Consider the following 19,778-nt stretch of genomic DNA (forward strand, 5'->3'; position numbering starts at 1 on the left):
ACCCCCCAACATGGCCAACTGCAGGCCTCTGCTCCCTCCACCCTGGCCCACCTGGTCAGCTCCTGCTTTGTGGGTTAAGTACCGCGTGGACGCCGGCAGCTCCCACCCTGACCTCTCTCCCGAACAGCGACTCCTACACCCGTTGTGGCTCCTGATGCCCCGTTTCATGTGAGGCACCTGGAGCTCCACGGGCCGAAGCCTGGGCTCTGGGGGGCAGGGCAGGAGGGGCCCGCTTGTCTGCCAGCCACATCCTGCTCTGCCCGGAGAGGAAAGGCCTCATGCAGATGAGGACGACGGGCCTGGCACACACCGAGGGTGTGGGGTGGGGGGGATGGGAACGGGCCCACGATGACTCCACCTCAGCCTCTGTGGCCTGGAGGTGGTTAGGACTGAGAGGGACCTTTGCTAGGACTCCCACCAGATCCCCAGGGCCCTCAGAGGGTGAGGGAGGGGCTCCACTTCCATGCAGCGGCCCTGTGACGACCTCACAGGCAGCGGGATCCCTGCACTGTCCAAGCAGGCCCACGTGGCCCAGTCCCAACATCCTCGGCCCGGGCAGCAGCAGGGACAAAGCCCAGCACAAGAGGACACAGCAAGCCCCCCAAGGAGGAGCACCCTGTCTGCTGCCCTCCACCCTCCTCGTGGGCAGGGCCTGTCCAGTGCCCATCTCTCCTCCAGGGTCTCCTGGGAGCCACGGGGGCCCCTGGCAGGGGTGAGAGGGGAGGCTCAGAGCGCCTTCCGGGGGGCGGAGGGCTGTGGGTGCCAGGGCGCTCGGCCAGGGCCAGGCTGAACAGAGGATTCCAGCCGGGAGGACAGGGGGTCACGCTGAGCGCAGAGCTGGACTAGGGACACCCCCACCTGGCCACTGTGTGGAGGGGGCCCTAGGATGGCTCCGTCCGGACCCCAGCCCAGGACAGAGACGAGGGAGGGCACACAGAGTATTAAGAAACAGCTCTTTACTGTTGAAATGTAGCCACGGTGCTCTACCCACAGGACACTGAGCCTGGGGCAGAGGGAAGGAGGGGGGCGGGGGCCCGGGCAGTGTCCACCTCCCACCGGGACCCAGCCCTGCTGCTGTTGGCCTGTTCTCGCCGTGGGTGATGGGCGGTCACTTGGTGCTTGGGAACAGCCGCCTGCGCTGCTCCAGCAGCTCCGCCAGGTGGTCAGCTCGCCTCACCGCCGCCTGCAACACGCCACCCATGTGGTCAGGCCCCGGCTGCTAGCCCCTCCCCAGGCCGCCGCAGCCACAGCCAGGACCCACCTCGTGCTGTTTCCGGAGGCTGCTCACAGCCTCCTCCTTCTTTGCCAAGGCCATCTTCACCCTGCAGGAGAGTATGCTGGGGTTCGGTTGGGTGCCCCTCCAGATCCCAGGCCAGCCTACAGCTTTGAGCACAGCAGGGTGGCCGGTGGGGGCCTCCACCCCCCAAAGGGCAGCAGAGGCAGCTGTCCTGGCCTCCCTGCCCCTGTGCTGTTGACCTCAACACTGGGCCATCTAGAGGGGTTGTGATCCCCGCAGCCAGCCCCAGGCCACTGACCGCAGAACCAGCCTCCATGGGAATCAAACCCCAAAGTGGGTACCCTGACACGCACCTCGGGAAGGGCAAAAAGCCCCCACACCATGTCACCTCTCAAAGTGCCTGTGGGGGGTGGGCTGGTGGATGTGCACGTGACCCACGAAGGACTAAGGGGTCCCGCGGGTGTGGGGAGCCCTCATTGTGAACCTCCAGGAGCCTCCACCCTTTCTGCACAGCATGGGCTTTCCCCAGGCCAGGGGGCCACGGAGCTGCCCCTCTGGAGACCCACCTGGGGCGCCTGCCATGGCCTGGCCCCCCCGGGACACCTGGCATGTGGACTGTCAGCTTCTTCCCAGGCCCGATCTGGGGCCTCAACACGGAGTCCACAGCAGCTGCTGCTGACGGACGGCCCGCCCCTCACTGGCTGCCTGCCGCTCGCCAGTCTCAGCTAGAGCTACTCTGGTTTGGAGCAGCGCGGCCCCCAGGACCCCAGCCCGGCCCTGCACCCACCTCCCGTGCATTTCCTCCAGCTCCGCCTGCTTCTCCTGCGTAAGCTGCTCCAGCTCCAGCCGCTGGTGGGCCCGAAGCTCGGCCAGCTCGGCTCTGAGCTGCCGGTTCTCCTCCTCGGAGGCCGACAGCCGGTCAGCAAACTCCTGGCGGAGCACCTGGGCCAGGCTGCCCCGCTCACTGGCCAGCTGCTCGTTCACCTGGGCGGGCACCAACGGTGTGAGCCGGCGGCAGGCAGAGCACTGCGGCTCCCCCCCGCCGCCCGCTCCCCCCCTGCTCACCGCCCGCAGGTCGGTCAGCTCCTGGTCCCGCTGCCGCAGCAGGCCCTGCAGGCGCACACTCTCGCCCTCCGCCTCTGCCAGCCGCCCCTTCAGCTCCGAGCACCGTTCCTGGAGCTTCCGCTCCGACTGCTCCAGCTCTGAGAGCTCTGCCTCGTACTTGTCCCTGATACGCTTGACGCTGTTGGGCCGAGGCGCGGGGTCAGGGGCAGCCTGTGCAGGCGTCTGGCCTCCAGGCCTCATGCCCCAGTGCCCTGTGGGAAAGGGCCTCACCGGCTCTCGGTGGCCCTCTCACTCTCCTCCCTGGCCAGCGTCGTGTCGGCCTCCAACCGGTGGATTACCAGCTCGATCTCCTTGTCCCGGCCTCTCCGGATCTCTTCCTTCAGCTCCCGTTCCCGGTTCAGCAGCCATGCTTCCTGGGGGAGTCACACGCGGCTCAGGGCTCCATGGGGACAGGGGAAGACGGTGGGAGGAGGTGAGGGCCAGCCATGTGGGGATGGAGGGCCGTTAGCACAGCTGGCGCAGCTGCCAGACTGGCCCGGATGAGAGAAAGCCTGGGGTGACAGTGTCTGTGGGGCAGCCTCTCAGACAAGGGTGGGCAGTGGATGTCTGGAAACTCCCCTCAAGTTTAATAGGCCACACTCTTTAACTCAGCTAGCCCCCAGACTTGGTGACCCCTCCGTGCACGGTTGTGGGAGCAGGACAGGGTGGCTGCTCGGCCACCACTAGGGCTGTCACCAGGCTAACCGGCCAGTTAGCACAAGCCACTGCCTCGTGTGTGGCCCCCATACGTCTCTTTCCAGAGGGATGGAGAACCTGGTGGGGCTGTGCACCCCTTGGGGGGCACTGGGAGACAGGAGGGGGGGCCTGCCCGTGTGTACCCTACACGAGTGGCATGTTAACTCGGATAGCAGCTACCTGGGCAGAGAAGGGAAGGAATGTTCTCCTGTCGCCTGGAACCCACCGCAGCCTCTCTATGCCCCCGGAGCCCACTGAGGGGAAGGGCTGAGGCGGCAATGGCGCAGCCCGGAATGAACCGCCAGCCCCACCTCTTTCTTGGCGCAGCTGGCTTGCCAAATCTGTCTCTCCACCTCCAGCTGCTCCTTCAGGGCCTGCAGCTCCATCTGGGGGTGGGCGACATGGTGAAGCAGGCCTCGCTGGCTGCTACCCACCCGGTGTGCCCACCCGGGCCGTGCTGAGGGTCTGCGGGGAGCGGGCTGGGGAGCCAGCAGGTGAAGCCAGGCTACACCCAGCCCCCCAGGCGGCTGCCCCAGGAGGGATGGGCAGAGGGGGCAGGCAGAGGGGATGGCAGGGACAGAGACGGCAGACCTGGTGCCTGCGCTCCTGCTCCCCTTTCCCCTTCTCAAACTCGGCCCTCAGGGCCCTGGCGCGGGCCGAGCTGCTGTCCTCCAGCTGCTGCTTCAGCTCTTCCAGCTCCATCCGCTGCCTGCAGGCCCAGCAGAGGTCAGCTCGGGGGAAGGGCAGAGGTGGAGGACACAAGAGGGTTGGGGACAGGGTCTGCAGGCAAACAGGGTGGGGGCTGCAGGGGGTGGGGCGGGTGGGCAGCCCCTCCAGGCGGCACCTGGCTGCTTGCTGGCCCAGCCGCTCCTTCTCCTCAGCCACCTCGCTGTGAAGCCGCAGCCGAAGCTGCTGCAGGGCTCGCTGCTCCTGCTCTAGCTGCTGCTCGAAGCTGCCGAGCAAAGTGATGGGCAGGCCACTGCGGCAGGCACCTCACCCTGGGGGCCCCGACCTCACCCTGGTGGCTCCAACCTCACTCTGGGGTCCCAACCTCACTCTGGGGTCCCAACCTCACTCTGGGGTCCAGGCACATCCCCGCTCTGCAGGGACCTTCAGCCCAAACCTCCCGGCGAGGCCGCCAGAGCAGGGACACCCACCGCTGCTGGGCGCGCTCCCGCTCCTGCTGGCACAGCGCCGCCTTCTCCTGCTCCAGCTGCTCCCGCAGCGCCTCCGCCTGGTGCCCATAGCGCTGGGCTGCGCGCTCATCCGCCTGCAGCAGCTCGGCCGCGTGCAGGCTCCTGAGCTTCTTCACCTCCTGCTTGTGCTTGGCGATCAGCTTCTGGATTTCGGGCTCCAGGCCTGGGGGGACATGGTGCTGCAGGGACCCCTGACCTCTGCCCACTATGCTGCTAGGGCCCTGCCCTTGCCCCGAGTTGTAGGCAACCCCCAGGGACCTCAATTCTCACCCACTGTGACACCAGGGCTGCAGTCCAGCCAGGAGACACACCCCCACACAGACCACCCCATGGGCTCTGGCCCAAAGCACAGCCAAATCCTTCCTGCCTGGCTGTGAACCATCCCACACAGGCACTGGCTCGGGCCACTGGGATCTCCCCCTGCTGGTGCCCAGGCTCCCGGGAGGAGGGAGTCCCTGGAGGAGGGAGGCGGCTGTCCCGGGGCCGGAGGGCTGGGCCCCGTCAGCCCTTGGACCTGCTCTGTAAGCGGAGAAAGACATTGCTGTTTGGCAAGAAACCCGGGACCCCCACACTGAGTTTCCATGGGCTTGTTCCCCTGGAAGCTGGAGGAGACGGACCTGGGGAGGGAGCCTGCCTGAGGGAAGGGGACGCCCATCCCTCCTGGACCCGGCCCTTTGTCCAGGCAGCTGGTCTGTGGCCTTCTCATGTGCCCGCCTTCTCAGGCCTCCTCCCGGCCTGGCTGCTTCCCAGCCCATGTAACTGTCCTCGCTCAGAGACCCCATGGCTGCCTCCAGGCCCGCGGCTGGCCAGTACCGGCCAGCTCTGGACGTAGCCGCCCACCTCGGACTGTGATCTCCTTGATCTTTCGGGTCTTCTCGTTAATCCACTTCTCCCTACGGACTTTTTCGGTGGCACTCATTAGCTCTTTGAGTTTCTTAATCTCCTACCAGCAAGAAAACAGGCAGATGACAGAGGAGCTGTGGGACGGGGACACGCAGATGACCCCTGCCCCTGGCCAGGCCTGGGGTTTGGGAGCGAGGCTGCCCAGATGCCCGCCGCCGGCCGTGCCCTCCCACCCCCTCCAGCCATCGTGTTCACTGACGCCCAGGGGCCGCCCTGTTCTGGTGGCGAGCAGGGCATTCTCCACGGGCCGCGGGCCCCAGGCCCCAGGTGCGGAGTGCGCGGCAGGACAGCAGGGCAAGAGCCGCCCCAGGGGCTCACCAGCTCGTGCTGCTCCTGCACCTGGGCCTCCCTCTCCTTCCGCCTCTGGTCCCCCTGCCGCAGCGCGGCCAGCGCGGCCTCACACTTCTCACTCAGTGTCTTCTTGTCTTCAATCAGCTGCGATCAGGGCGCGGGAGGTGAAGCTGCTGCCTGAGACGCGGCCCAGCCCCACGAAAGGACCTCCCCTCCCCTCGCCAGGGGCCAGCATGCCAGCAAGGGGGCCACACCCGAGCCCCTCTGTCCCCTCCCACCTGGGGCCCACACGCTATGCGCCGATGGACAAGGGGCTGCAGGCACCACTGGTCCTCGCTTCCCCACTAAGGGCCTGGCTGGGGTGAGGCCTCGACTACAAGCCCCCCTGTGGCCACGCCAAGGTCTTTCTGGGAAGGGGCTCATTCTATCGTCCTCATCACACAGGGCTCCAGGCAGAGCCCAGTCTGTATACTCCTATGACCACCGAGCAGTGTCACTGATGGCCACTGAGGGTTACTCGGTACCTCTGGGCTCCTGCCTCTCCTTACAGGCCCCACATCTAGCATTTTCTCCAGAACAGAACCCGGTAGAGATGCAGCTGAGTGCAGGGCGGGCTGGAAATTTCCACAGCCCTCACTTGGGGAGCTCTGGCTGCACTCCGGCCCCAGGAGGCAGGAGCAGTCCCCCAGGACACGGATGGCCCCGGAAAGCACAGGAAGGGCTCAGGGTGCGTGTCCTGCTGGACACCTCCCACCGATCAGTCCTCTCAGTGACCCCACCCAGGGTGTGCCGTGCCCACCTGCCCCGTCACACACCCACCATGCTGGGCTGGGAGGGCAGGCCGTGGAGGGAACACCCAATGGGCCTGACACCAGCCTGTCAAGTGGCAGACACCTCATCCCCACAGGGGAAGACACCACCTGTTCCTGCAGAAGGGAGGGTGCCCAGCAAGGAAGGCCGTGGGCCTAGCAGTCTCTCTGAGGCCTGAGCTGGTCTGGAATGGGTCCTGTCCCTCTCCCTGACCCCCCTGCCCTGGTGCCCTGCTTCCCAGGTGGTGTCACCTGGTCGATAAAGGACAGGTGCCGCTGGATGGTGGTCTCGTAGTGCTCCTTCTGCTGCCGCAGCTGCCGGCCCAGCTCCTTCTCTGTCTCCTTGACCCGCCGGACAGTGAGGTCCCGCTGCTGCGCCTGCAGGGGTGTGGGAAGTGGGAGACAGAAGGCCCACTCAGGGGGCGGCACTGGGGGACACACTGCAGCTGGGGACCCAGGGACAGAGGCCGTGCCAGGGCAGTCAGGGGCGGTGGCATTACCAGCGCCCTCTGCAGCAGCACCAGCGCCTGCTTCTTCTCCTGCACCTCCAGCTTCAGCCGCATCGCGCACGCGTTCACCTCGGAGGCGGACTCCAGGCGCCCCGCTCCCTCCTCCAGCACGAGCCACTGAGGACACGGCGTGTGTCAGACAGGCCTGGACCCCTGGGAGGACCCGCCGTTCTAGCCCTCCCTGTGAGCCCGCCACACCTGGGGGGCTGAGGCCGGCCAGTCCTGCCCGGACTGCTCCATCTCATCCAAGAAGCTCATGATGCTCCGTAGCTTGGCCTCCGAGAGCAGCGTCCCGTCCTCGGGGCGGCTGGCGGCTGCGCTGAGCTTCCCAAATTTCTCCAGGTTGTCGGCTGTCAGGGAGCTGGCATCATCCTCCTGTGGGGGAGGGGCACAGCAATGGGGCTGTCCGTCAGTCTAGGACTCCGGGGTGCCCTTCCAGGAGCTTCTCCGGGACCTCCGGGGCAGGAGAGGGGAGGGCAGAGGAGAGGAGAGAAGGCTGGAGGGAAAGGGAGGGGAAGAGGAGGGGAGGGGACGGCAGCCAGGCTTGGTCTGGAAGGAAGGGCCCCTCAAAGGCCCAGGCCCTCGCAGGGCATCACCTGAGGGCTGGCAGAGGTGCCCCCCACACCCCCGGGTTATTCTGAGCAAGCCCTTGGATGACTGGGGGTTCAGCAAGGTCCCATCTGGTCCTTATTAGGGTTCTGACTAAAGCAGGAAAGAGCCCCGTGGGCACCCCTGGCCCCCGCAGGGGGTGACGTCAGAGCGCGGGCGGGTCGAGGGAGGCGCCCACGGTCACCTCGTCGGTCCAGGCGTATTTGTCCTTGAGATAGGCCCTGGGGCGGGGCAGCGGCTCGGGCTCCTCCTCGAGCAGCTTCAGTGTGTCCAGCAGCTCATCCAGGGTGGCCTTGGACTTGGCCCTGCTCCCAGCGGGGCCCACCGTTCCTGGGGCCTTGCCAGGCACGTCCTGGGGGCTGGCGTCCTGCAGCCGACAAGTGGGTGGGAGAAACCCGAGAACTGTGGGGAGAGACTGGGGCACCCACGCGGCCACGGGCACCAGCCTCGCCCAGACCCACCTCCAGGGACACTAAACGGTGGCCGGGTGGGATGTATCGGGGCCTGGCCTCCTCACCCCTCAACCTGGTGGCCTGGGCGTCCCCTAACCTCTGAGCTTCCAGCTTTGTCTGTGGGCTCGGACATGGGCCTTACCCCAGGGCATCTGTGACAATCCCACGGGATCCCAGAGGCATCTGTGGGACCCCATGCCTGGTAGAGCAACAAGACCCACCCTGGGTGGCCTTTCCTGGTGAGTGACCCCATGGCTGTGGAGGAGCAGTGACAGGGCACGAAGGGCTGTGACCAAACCTGTGCTTTGTCCTCTGAGAACTGCCGGGGCTCCGGGGACAACTCAGGGGCAGGCTGGTGGGGGTCTTCTGGGCCATCGGCATGGAAGCTGGCCTCTGTGCAATAGAACTCAATGTCACCCCACTTGGGCGCTGCCCAGCGGCACAGCAAAGCTGAAGGAGCCCTTGGGAAGGGACCAGGCAGGCCAGGCTTCATGGAACAGAGGGGACACTGGGGAACGCTGAACTCCCAGGTGAGAGGCCAGGAAGCCTCGCTCGTAGGGCCCCATGTCCGGCTCCAGAGGACGTGGGGCAGGGCCAAAGGTGCAGGGCCTGGGGGTCTGCTGCACAACCAAGGCCCCTCCTCACAAGGGAAAGGGGACACCAACGAGACAGCAGCAGGGGCCACAGCCCTCCCAGGGGAGGCGGGAACTGTCCGGCCATGGAGCCTCTGGGCTCCCCACTCACCTGTGCTGTTGGCCTTGCAGGTCTGAAGGGGCATGCCCCCTGGCCTCAGGGGCAACTCCTGGGCCGGCTGGACCTTCCCCAGGTCCCGGGTCCCCTTCAGCAGCCTGAGTTCAGCACCGTCGGACTTCTGGGCTCGCTTCTGCTGCAGCTCCTGCAGGGGGGCCCTCTGAGCAGCCTCGCCCACCTTCCCCAGTGAGCTGCCCGAGGCCCAGTGTCCACAGGTGGGGGGAAGGCAGCAGGCAGGGCCCCCAGGAACACACTTGTGGTCTCGGGCACACAGAGGTCCTCCCCAAGTGGCTCAGGTCACCCCAGCACCTGAATGGCTGCTTGTCTGGCCTGGTGCGCCTTCTCCTCCCGGGCCTTCCTCCTGGCTGTCTCCTTCTGCCGGTGCAGGTCCAGGAAGTCCCCCACTCCCAGTCGCTGCCGCTGGCCCTGTGGAAGCCACAGCCATGCGGATTTGACTGGGAAGATAGGTTTGCTGATCCCATGTGCTCCACAGCACCCCCCACTAACCCCCATTTCTCCGCCCCACAGAGGACAAACCCCTAACAGGAGGCCAGCAGCTCCTTCGGGCAGGGAGGTGATTCTGCATTGCAGAGCAGGGGCCCAGAAACCAGAAACCCACTTGGGTCTCTCAGCCAGGTTGGACCTGGCACCCAGGCCCTAGTGAGCAAGTGGCTTAGGGAAGGGAGGAAGCTAGGCCCTCGATTGGGTATGGACACAGGTCATTGTAGTTTCCATCCCATGGTCCCAGAAATCCCTCCATCTATGCTGGGACCCCCGGGCTCCCAACAGCCCCCCGGCTCACACCCCCACACTGACCTCTTGCTTGGATGCCAGCAGGCACTCCAAGCTGGCTGCTCTAGCTCGGCGCCGCTGTGCCTGGTGCCGGTACCAGCGCTGGATGGTGATGGCAGCCTGGTTCACCTGGTGGATAAACCTGCCCAGAAAGCGGACTCAGGCCCGAGGCAGGCGCTGTGCCCCACGATCCAGCTGGGTCCCAGAAGGCCCAGCTGGGCAGAGAAGCCAGCGGACGTACGCACAGCCTGTCTTCAGGTGGCCGACATCCCCCGTCCACACAAACCAGTCACAATTACCAGGAACTGGAAATATCCCCAAGGCTACCACCTGCCTGTGGGTGGACACTGTCTGCGCCGAAGGCAGATGCTACTCGTGGACAGAGAGCAGCAAACAGCCTCCGCCGGGCACACAAGGCCACAGGCCGTGTGCTCCAAGCATGGAACAGTCTAGAAAGGGCAAAGCTATCAAGGGCCACATCGGTGTGGCTGTCGTGGGGCTGGGGGTGCTGCATAAAAGGCTGCGAGGGACCCTTGGGGGGAACAGACGTTCCGTGTCTTGGCACGTGCTAGCTGGAGACAAGACTGCACATGTGTCAGAACTCACCCACGTGTACACCTGACATAGGTGTGTTTTACTGTATATAAATTACATCTAGTAAAGTGGATTAAACTAGAAACCTTAACCTTGGCTCTCAGGACCACCTGTCAACTCATTTAGCAAAGGCGCAAATGGAGCACCCAGGACATAAACGGTCGCCCAGCACAAAACACGCACAAAGGGAATCTCATGCTCAAAAATGCCCTCCACTGAGGGGCCTGTGCGCCACTGAGGGATCGCCAAGCAGGGTGGGTGGAGCTGCCGCTGCTGACCTCACCCAGCTTCTCCTCCCACCCACCCACTTCCAGGGCCCAGTCCCAAGCTCTAAGGGGACAGCAGGTGGTGACTGCTCAGCCGCATGGAGACTCTCCAAGCCCACACTCCCATCACAAGTGGTTCCTGACAGGGCGTGACGTCACAGACTTGGGGCCACAGCACAAGGCCCCCCTCCACACACCCCCGCACCCGCTCCCCTGGGGCAGGCTTGGGATTTTCAGTTTTATATATTCTTTCCACGTAATGTTTTTTTAACTGATCATTCAATGATGGTTAATACGTTTACAGAGCTGTACGACTGACAGGAAGGTCCAGTTTCAGAATGTCTCCATCGCCCCCAAAGACCCCTCTTCTGCGGTCACTGGGCCCCAACACGCGTCGCTCTGCTCTGTCCCCATAGCTTGGCCTTTTCTTGACTTTGTAAGTAAATGGAATCGAACAACATGTGGTCTTTTCACCCTCCATGTTTAAACAATTATTAAGCATAACTTTCGATCCCTGGGACCTCGGGCCCCGCCCCCACCCTGCCCCATCCCTCCCCAGCCCCGCACCAGCCCCGGTCACCTCTCGGCCTCCTCCTCAGTCACTTCCCTCCGTCTGAGCAGGCCCGTGGTGGCGGCCGAGTTGTTCCGGAACACGCGGCGGCTGCTGGCCAGGTTCTTCGGCAGCTTCCCGAAGCTGCTGTCACCTTCGTTGGTGGCCGCTTTGACGAGATTGCTGGCAAAAGGGCAGAGGAAAGCTCAGGGCACTTGACTCAGCCCCACTCGTGGCCCCCGGGGGCACTGCTCGTGGGCAGGAGGAGCTGCCTGGGCCTTGGGCCTGGAAGGAGGCCCCGCAAACCATTAGGAGCCAGCAAGGGTTTGCTCTCTGACTCACTGGTCCGTCCTCAGAGCCACCTGCTCCCCTACAGGGCCTGTCTGGTGGCACCCAACGTTCACAGGTTCCTCACATTTAAAAAGCTAAAAGGTCTCAAAAGGCACAGAACCCCAGAATTGGAAGGTGCCTTAGGAAAGCCCGGGGGCCGCCCTGACTGAGCACATGGTGGATGGCTCGGGGTGACAGACACAGGGCTGCTGTGCCTGGCGCCTCCTTGGTCTGGACTCGGCCAGGGGCCCGAGGACATGGGGTGGCTGTGGCTTTCTGAGCAGACCCCACCTGGTGAGCCCGCCAGCCCCGTCTGTCCCCACCTGACCCCCTGCCCCCCGCTCGCACGTATGCTGAGGCTGGGGGCCAGGGCCTCACTTGAGGGAGGGCGCTGTGTGGTTGGAGCTCTTGGGGGGCGCCGTCTCTGCCGGGGCGTAGTGGTTGTGCACCATGGTGGTGACGCAGTTGCCCACGGCTCCCTTGTTGCTCCTGCCGGACGAGACAGGGGATGGCATCAGGCTCTGGGAGGTGGGTAAGACGTCACTATGGTGTCAGCCAAGCCCCCTGCCAGGCCCACTGCACGGCCACTGGGCCCGAGGATGGGGCCCTTTGTGGGACCCGGGAAAGCTCCCCGAGCTGTGAGCCGTGAAAACCGTGACCCCTGACAATGGCCATGCCTATGATGGAGAACAGTCAGAGATCAGCCAACGGAGACAGGACCGCCTCTCGCCAGCTAAACGTGGTAGACTGAATACGCTGCTACCTGCCTGCCCTTCTCAAATCCATTGGAAGGAATAAAACTGGTATAAACACAGAAGGACGAGGGGAACACAGGAAGAGACAGCCACGAGACGCCCACACAGCTTTAGAGAATGAGAGACAGAGACGCGCAGTGACAGGAAAACCTGTGTGCCATGGGGGCTCACCTGCCCCCCAGAGCCCCAGGGAGGTGCAGGAAGTGGAGGCGCCCAGCTCTTCCAAGGAGCAGTTGCACCTCAACCCCCTAACTCCGCCAGCAGAAGATGAGGGGCTGGCTCTCCAGGTGACAATCTGTGCCAAGCCAGGCCCCGTCTACTGCTTCTTGTCCCAGCTGGCAGACCTGACCATCCCTTCCTGGACAGACCTACCACCCCAGAGAATAGCCCAACACTGACAGGTGGGGCCCCCCAGTACAGCAGCCTGGTCCCTGCCCAATCTTCCCAAAGTGAGGCCCCCCAGCAACTTTCAGGGTCTCCCTCGTAATTCTGACAGAGCCAGGATTCCGTGTCTGATGCATGAAAGGCCAACCACCAACCAGGACACAATGGAAAGGAAACCATGCGGAGAACAGGGCATTTCAAAGGCCTGCACTGAGTGCCAGGCTGTGCCCATCAACGCCAGCGGCGGCTCCTGGGGGGCGGATGGGGGGCGCTTCTATCTGCAGCGTCCATTCGCTGGTGTCCATGGTGTGACATTCCCGCCATGGAAGGCAGAGTTGGGGGGAGAGGAAGACAGCAGGCTGCTGCCTTGTGTGCCCAAAGAAATGGGAGCAGACCCAAGTACAGGATGAAGTGAAGTGGGGCTTTTGGAAATGACACCTGTGGGAGGAAAGGCTTGGAGGAGACAGTTAAGTCGACTGATTGGAGAGCAGATCCCAAAGTTAAAGAGAAACAAAACATGAGAAGACGCCAGCCTGGCAGAATCAATCCAGGAAGCCCAGTAGGCAAATAATGGGAGTCACAGAAAGAATGAAAAACGGGGAGAAAGGTGTCAAAGAAATGACAAGAGAATATTTCCTGGAAGTGAATGACACTGCAGGGCCACCACAACCTGGTGTGGAGACTGAGACAGGGTCATGTCACAGGCCTGGCACTAGAAGAAATGAGGACGATCCAAAACACCTTGAGAGGAAAGCACAAGGCAGGAGAAAGGACAAGGCCGGGAAGGCGGTGGCCTTCTCAGCAGTGCTCCAAGGAGGTGGGGCAACGCCCCAGGCGTCAGGAAAGATCTCCAATGTGGAACTCTGCAGCCGCCAAACTCTGAGTCGGGCATTTTCAGACAGTCTTAAAAACTACCTCCCATGTGTCCTGTCCCGGGAATCTACAGGGGAACGTGCTCCACCAGACAGAGAAAGCAAGGGACCCCCCCACACACACCACACACACACAGGAGAGGCGGCCGAGGGCTGGATGAGAGCGTGCGGCCTGCGCAGAGCGGCCAGCTTGGACCCAGACGGGGGAGACAAGCTCTGAGGATTTCTCCAGAGGAAGGAGGATGGGCAGGGCACCTGCTGGCCTGACTGTACGGGGTGTGGTTCTATCGTCAAGTCTAGGAGAAGTGGCCAGTACACAGACAACCAAGTCGGAAAAAACAGATCGTGAATTCTGAGAAAAACTGGAGCGTGACTCAAATGTTGACATTTCTTGAGCACAGCGCTGCTCTCCGAGGTTCATGTCTTTGCTCCTCTAATCGTCCTGATGCTGGGGTAACACAGCCATCACTCCCTGGGGCCCTGGGCGGTTAAATCACCTGTCCCAAGTCCCACCATAAATAAAATACAGACTCGGAATTCAGAGCAAGCAGAGCCTGAGTTGGTCTACGTGAAAGCACAGGCCCAACGCAGACGCTGATCTGACCGTGGGTGCACCAGGAGGTGGGTGGGAGGAAGGTGTGCTCGTGTGCAAGGTGGGGGCGGGGGCTCGGGACAGCAACCCCATCCTCCATCAGCACGTCTAAGACTGAAAAACCAGTCAGTGAGCAGCATTCGCATATTTTGGTACGTATGTTCCAGGAAATACTAGAATAGGGGGCAAGTGGCTGCTTCTGAGAGCAGGACTCAGGATGGGGACGCAAGGGCGAGTGGGTCTTCCTGCTTTCATTTTACGTGTGTGGTGCTGTTGGACTTTTTAGCTGTGTGCATGTATCACTCTAATAGAAACTAATTTTTAACTTAAGTCTTCGCCTCAAAAGCCAGACTTCTCCCTGTGCAGACTCCGGCGAGTCCTGCGGAACCCCTCAAAGACGGCCTGTGACAACGGCCCCGAGCGCTGGCGGACCTTCTCCCCCTGCACCATCCCCACTCAGGCCAAGAGCGAGGAGGACAGCTTCCCTTGCAGCCCAAGGGGGCGGCCCCGAGTCTGCTTTCTCTTGGGGCTCCTCCAGTTCCCCTCCCATCACCACCATTCGCAGCCACCAGCCCTGTCGGACGAGGCACAGCCTGCGGGTCCTCTCCTGAGCCTGCCAACTTGGCCATAGCTCTGGACGTGCTTTGTCATCACATCACAGGGCACAGCTGAGATGTGACCAATGCAGACAGATGACTGGCTCTCGGCTGACAGTGAGCAGGTGTGGCCCGAGGTGACACACTCCTCACTCCTGAGATGTGGAGGCTGAGCCTCAGAAAGTCGCCTGCCTGGTCTGGGCTCCTCCAGGAAGCACAGAGCCTCTCATGAGGCAGACACCACCCTGCAGCCTCCTCCCTTGGTCCTCGGGGAGAGAAAGTGTCACTCACTTGCTCATTCACTCACTCAAAAGCACCCTAGTCTGGCCATGAACAAGACACAGAGCCCTCCCCGCACCCCCCACCCGGCACCTGCAGCGCATCGCACCTGTTGTTGGCAGTGAAGCTGGGTGCCAGGGGTACGGTGCACTCCCTCCTCCGGGGGCCCAGCGGTGTCTCAGGCGTGCTGGGACTCCGGGTGTCAGGCGGCAAGGTGCAGGTCCTAGGCTGGTCATCCTGTCGGTGCACACAGACTACGCCTCAGCCCGTGACCCCTCCACACCTGCCACTGACGCGGAGCCCCTCCCCTGCCCCCATGGCCTCGGGGTGAGGATGGCCCGGGGGCTGGGAAGTCCCTTCCTCCTCACACTGTAATGAGTGCTGACAGCTGGTACAACCCCACCCCACCCCAGCCCCTCCTGCAGGGGCCACAGAACAAAGAAGGGACCAGGTGTCACTCCCAAGGTGACACTGACGCATTCAGCACTCGATGCAGCCCCTGCTCTTACCAGGACGTTCCACGTAGCTCCCTTCTCACTGGAAGCTTTGCTCAGACTGGCCGGCCTCTTCCTCCCGCTGGGACTGCCCTCAAAGAGTGTCAGGAAGTCGGGGGGCTCTGCCAGCCTGTGTCAGAGAGGACAACAAGCGGGGACGGTCATTTGGCCCAGGACACTGACTCCAGAGACACAGATGGGGACATCTTACGAAGGGATGGGTCACCAACAGGGAATTCTGTTCCAGAGGCTGGAGCTCAAAATAGTTTTTTAGTCCTGATCTGACCATCGCACCTGGCAGAGGCGTTCACAGACACCCGACACCCCCACCCCCATGGCCACCCCAACACCACAGGAAAAGCACAGCAAGGACACAAGAGGGGAGCACATTGGCCTTGAGGCCCACACCTCCACATGCGGACAGGACCAGTCACCACCCATCCTGCCTGCCCCGCCCAGGACTGGCCCCGTGGAAAGGTCACTTCAGGCCCCACTGCCCAGCCAGTGTCCACACTGGTGAGGCTGGAAGGGCTGACAGAGGGAGGCAGGAGAGCAGCAGGCAGGGGTTACCTGAGGGGACCGGTCCACGCCTGGATGGCTTGTGGCTGGTGGACCTGCGTGGTGCTGTTAGATCTGCGGAGGTTGTTGATGGCCCGAGTGCCATCAGGCCCTGTGGCCTCCTGCACAAAGGGGAAGCAGGTGCATGACGGAGGTTTCAGACGACACCCATGCACTCAGTACCGGGTCAGACGTTGCAGAACAGATTTGGAGGGAGGAGGTGGGTGTGGTGAGAAGGGGGGACAGATGGAGCGGCCTGTGGGTCCTCGACTTGGCCCACTGAGCCGGGGCAGGTCCTGGGCTTCCATGAGCCTCCCCTTCCTGGAAAGAAGTGGGAGCCCCTCACCCCTGGCTAGTGGACGGTCCGAGAGGAAGTGTGTGAGGCCTGGCCCGGAGCTGCAGCAAAGGCTGTGCGTCCCCACTATCATGCACTAACCAATGAGCCTGGACACCACGGCCAGCCAGCCTCCCCACCTAGTTCCCCCAAGGCCACCCGGAGCTCATCCCCTTCCTCACAGGTCAACCCCGTTTCCTGAGGATTCAAACAAACCCAAATGTTGGTGGAGCAGGAGGGACAGAGGGCTTGGGGCAGGCAGGACCTAAGCTCTGCCCTTGACCTCTGTGTGAGGTCGCTCCCTGGTCCTTCCTGCCCCCAGGACGGCCACAGGGCTGGATAGGACAATGGACACGAGTGCCTGCTAAGGTGTGGAGCTAACCCAGGAGTCAGATGCCACCTTGATGGCAACTCCCCAGAAGCTGGGGCCCAGACACCCCCAGACACTCCAGGCTCTAGCACTCACCAGCGCCTTCCTCCTCGGCTCACTGTCAGTGACCACAGAGATGGAACGGCCTATGGGCTTGGTGATGGAGCGCTCGCTGTTGGGGCGCCGGGACAGAGGTGGAGGGAGACCCGTCAGACTCAGATCCACGCCTTCCAGGCTGCCCTTGGGGGGGCCGGAGGGGCCGCTGATGGCCCGCGAGCCTTTCATGGTGGATCAGGGAGACCTGAGCAGGCAAGAAGAGATGTGGTGAGACGCTGTCCAACGGATCCCATGCACACACCACCTCCGGCCAGGTCTCAGGAATCCCAGAGCACCTGCCCTGCCTTCCACAGAGCTCCCTGGGAAGCCTGCAGTCTCCTCATCCCGAAAATGAGGCCATGACAGAGCAGGACGCTGAGCTATGAACAGCAAAGACAAGGCCTCCTGGGAAAAGATGACCCCTCCCTGCAGGGGCCCTGCCCGAGGGTGGCCCAGGCAGCAGGCCGTCCTGGCTATGGGTTGGCTCTGCCATTTATTCTCTACCCTTAGACAGGTATGCCACCTGTCTGAGCCTCACTTTTCTCATCTGTAAAGTAGGCATTTAAAAAGTGCCCCTTTACAGAGTTGTCATGATATTTACATGAGATGGTTGGAGGCCGACATGCGGTGTGACACTGTAACTAGGATTTGGTTTGATTAATGCTGCCTAACCCTGGGTCCCCAAACTCATCTGGCCGTGGGATCCCTCCATTTTCTCAGGACCTGAGGAACACGCATGAACTTCCAGGATGCAGCATGTGCTCTCTCACTTCTGGGTTCCCCTCCCACCTCTCCTAGCGCCAGCCGACCTTTGAGATCTCCCTTGCTGGCCCCTCGTCCTCTGGATCCGAGGGCCCCCAGGCTCAGCCCCGGGCCTCTCTCCTCCATCTACCCTCTTGCTGGGGGGATGCCTCTGGCCTCCTGCCTTCCAACAGGGGCTGACGGCTCCCATTAGCATACGGCCCACCCTCTCTGTCCCCTACCTGATGACTCAGATGCCCAGCCCCGCCCCTGGCACCTCGGCCCCAAGGAGGCCAAAACAGACTGACTTCCACGCCCAGCTGCCCCCACCCCAGCCGGCATTCTGGAATTGGCTCAGGCCAAGGGCCTAGATCTCCTCCCGACATCTTCCCCTCACCTCCACACCTGGTCCCCCAGCGCGCCGTTGGTGCCCTTTCCCCGTCCACTCCCTCCCTCCACAAACCTAGTCTCAGTCATCTCCTTGAAACCTAACAACCGGAGCAGCCCCTCACAGGGCCCCACCTGGCCAGCCCGAGCCCCCCTCACAGGGTAGCCAGAGGTGACCTTTCGGTACTGATCTCAGGTCACCCCCTGATTCAGCTGAAAACCCTCCGAGGGTTCCCAGTAACGGAGAACGGAGTCCAAACGCCTAACATCCCTCAGATCTGACCCTGCTCTCAGGGGCCTCCTCCTGGCCCCCCTCTGCCCCCCTCACATGCCTCAACCTGGGCCAGCCTGCTTCCCGGTGAGCCTCTGCACCTGCTGGCCCCTTTGCCTGGAGCCCTCCCCAGGGGTGTCACCCTGCACGCAAACTACCCATCACTCTTTGCTCCCTCATCCTGCTTTGCTTTTCTTCACCTGATAACCTGGCCACACAGCTTGGTCTGTGCACTGCCCGATCCCCTCGTACGAGCGGAAGCTCCATGAGGACAGGGACAACGTAGCCTCAGCACCGGCACCGGCGCGGCAGGCACTCAGGTAACGGAGTAGATGAGCCAGCACCAGGAATGAGCACAGGAGAATGAGCACAGCCCTCCCTGCCGCCGGTGGGCCAGCGGGCACATACCCATCGTCACCCCCGGTCAGTGCTGTGGCCTCCTGCAGCCCGACACCCACAGCAGGGCCCGCAGGCCTGGTGCCGGGTGCCGCTGTTCAGAGCTGAGCACAGAGGCTGTCCCTGCCACTCAGGTCAGTGTCCTCAGTTATGAGTTTCCAGTTGTGTGGGTGGAATTTAACACCCTCCTCTCCCCAGGGCACCAGCCACACCTGCTGGACGCAGGCTGGCCCCCTTTCCCAGACACACAGCAGCACCTGCGGAGCTCTGGGGAGGTAAACACAGCCTCTCCTTGGAAACCTCCAGGCTAGGTCGCACCTTGCCTACAAACGTGTCCCTCACAGGACCTGAAGGTGGGTGTCCAGAGCCTCTGCCTGGACCCCTGGGGATGGGCAGACCCACGAGCCCTGCCAGTTTCTCACCGGGCATCTCCCCATCTCCCTGGGATTTGGCTCAGGGTGGTGACACCTGAACCTGCTGACTGGACTCCACCTCGCGCTCCCGCGAAGGCTGAGAAGTAACGGGCACTGGGCAGGAGGCCCTGCTCTCCTCACCTGTGCACGGCGGCCCCTTCACCTGCACACTGCCCCTCCCCTGCGCGAGCCCGGCCTGGGGCGCAGGGCCTGCGGAGCCAGACGGCGGGGGCTGCGCGGGGTCCGCCCAGCTGGGCCGTGTGGGGCCCAGGCTTCCGGCCGCTGACCTCGTGCCCCCGGCCCCAGCACTGGCTCCGACGCCCGGGGGACAATGAAGACGCCGAGCAGTGGGGCGAGCGGCGGCAGCAAGCAACTAGCAACCACCTGGCACCTCCTCCTGGATCCGCAACGGAGGCCCGCCTTTCCTACCCGCGCCGCTTCCGATTGGCCATCTGGCTGCCCGCTTCGGCCGTCTGGAGAGCTTATTGGACTGCTCAGCTGCTCTTCCGGAAGTTCAAGCGTGGGAGGAGCCGCGGACATCCGGGGGCCGCCGTGGCGGCATGCTGCCGATTGGACGTGGCTGGAGAGGGCGGGGCCTCGGCTTGTGTGGGACGGAGACTGGGCGGGAACATGAGGAGGAGAAAAGGGCGGGGCGGCTCCGGGGCTCTTATTCCCCCTGATAGAGCCTGCGCTCCCGCGGGGTCCGCAGGCGTCCACGTTGTCCTCGGGCAACAACGCCGTTGCCCAGTTCCCAGGCAGTCCCAGAAATTGTTATATTTCCAGTTTGCTTAGAGTTTTTCTCATGAATAGATAGATGTTGAATTTTGTCTCTAGCTTTTATGCATAAAATACAAATTTTTTTCATTAATGTGTTAATATGAATTATACTGATTTTCAGATGTTAAACCAGTCTCGTAGCTCCAGGATAAATTCCTCTTATTGTGACATAGGACCCTTTTGGCACCCTTTTTATATATTGCTGGATTCGTTTTTGCTAATATTTTGTTGAGGATTTTTCATCTATGTTCATGAAGGACATTGAGAATATTGGTCTGTAGTTCTCTAGACCAAGTGAACAGTGGATATTCCTTAAGATAGATTATAGTCTGGACCACAAAACAAACTTTAACAAGATTCTCTTATTGTATCACA

The 19,778-nt window shown here is 62.7% G+C and overlaps 1 protein-coding gene across 1 annotated transcript; it reads right to left on the reverse strand.

Annotated features, from left to right (window-relative positions):
• Positions 1 to 939: 939 nt before the first annotated feature.
• On the reverse strand, positions 940 to 19,042 carry CEP131 (centrosomal protein 131). Its single transcript, XM_019735707.3, has 26 exons — positions 18,768 to 19,042; positions 16,419 to 16,623; positions 15,631 to 15,740; positions 15,076 to 15,190; positions 14,676 to 14,803; positions 11,467 to 11,577; positions 10,789 to 10,941; positions 9,373 to 9,490; positions 8,866 to 8,982; positions 8,551 to 8,701; positions 8,105 to 8,199; positions 7,539 to 7,721; positions 6,944 to 7,120; positions 6,737 to 6,862; positions 6,489 to 6,614; positions 5,455 to 5,571; positions 5,074 to 5,176; positions 4,195 to 4,396; positions 3,882 to 3,989; positions 3,629 to 3,746; positions 3,349 to 3,423; positions 2,573 to 2,715; positions 2,303 to 2,480; positions 2,025 to 2,221; positions 1,262 to 1,322; positions 940 to 1,183 (listed from the first exon to the last, which is right to left on the reverse strand). Exons 2-26 carry the CDS (start codon positions 16,605 to 16,607, stop codon positions 1,109 to 1,111), a joined length of 3,276 nt encoding a protein of 1,091 aa, XP_019591266.3. The 5' UTR covers positions 16,608 to 16,623; positions 18,768 to 19,042; the 3' UTR covers positions 940 to 1,108.
• Positions 19,043 to 19,778: the final 736 nt, after the last annotated feature.

This window comes from Rhinolophus sinicus, chromosome 12 (genome assembly GCF_057876585.1).
Source record: "Rhinolophus sinicus isolate RSI-liver-muscle chromosome 12, RSI-T2T, whole genome shotgun sequence".
Taxonomy (NCBI): domain Eukaryota; kingdom Metazoa; phylum Chordata; class Mammalia; order Chiroptera; family Rhinolophidae; genus Rhinolophus; species Rhinolophus sinicus.

Bases quoted from the DNA above. Each gene is read 5' to 3' on its own strand.
- CEP131 (XM_019735707.3), bottom strand. From the start codon at position 16,607: ATGAAAGGCTCGCGGGCCATCAGCGGCCCCTCCGGCCCCCCCAAGGGC. The intron at 8,983-9,372 runs GTCAGTGTGGGG...TGGCTTCCACAG, and splicing joins TGCTGGCATCCAAGCAAGAG to GGCCAGCGGCAGCGACTGGG. The intron at 1,184-1,261 runs GTGGGTCCTGGC...GGCGTGTTGCAG, and splicing joins GCCTCCGGAAACAGCACGAG to GCGGCGGTGAGGCGAGCTGA.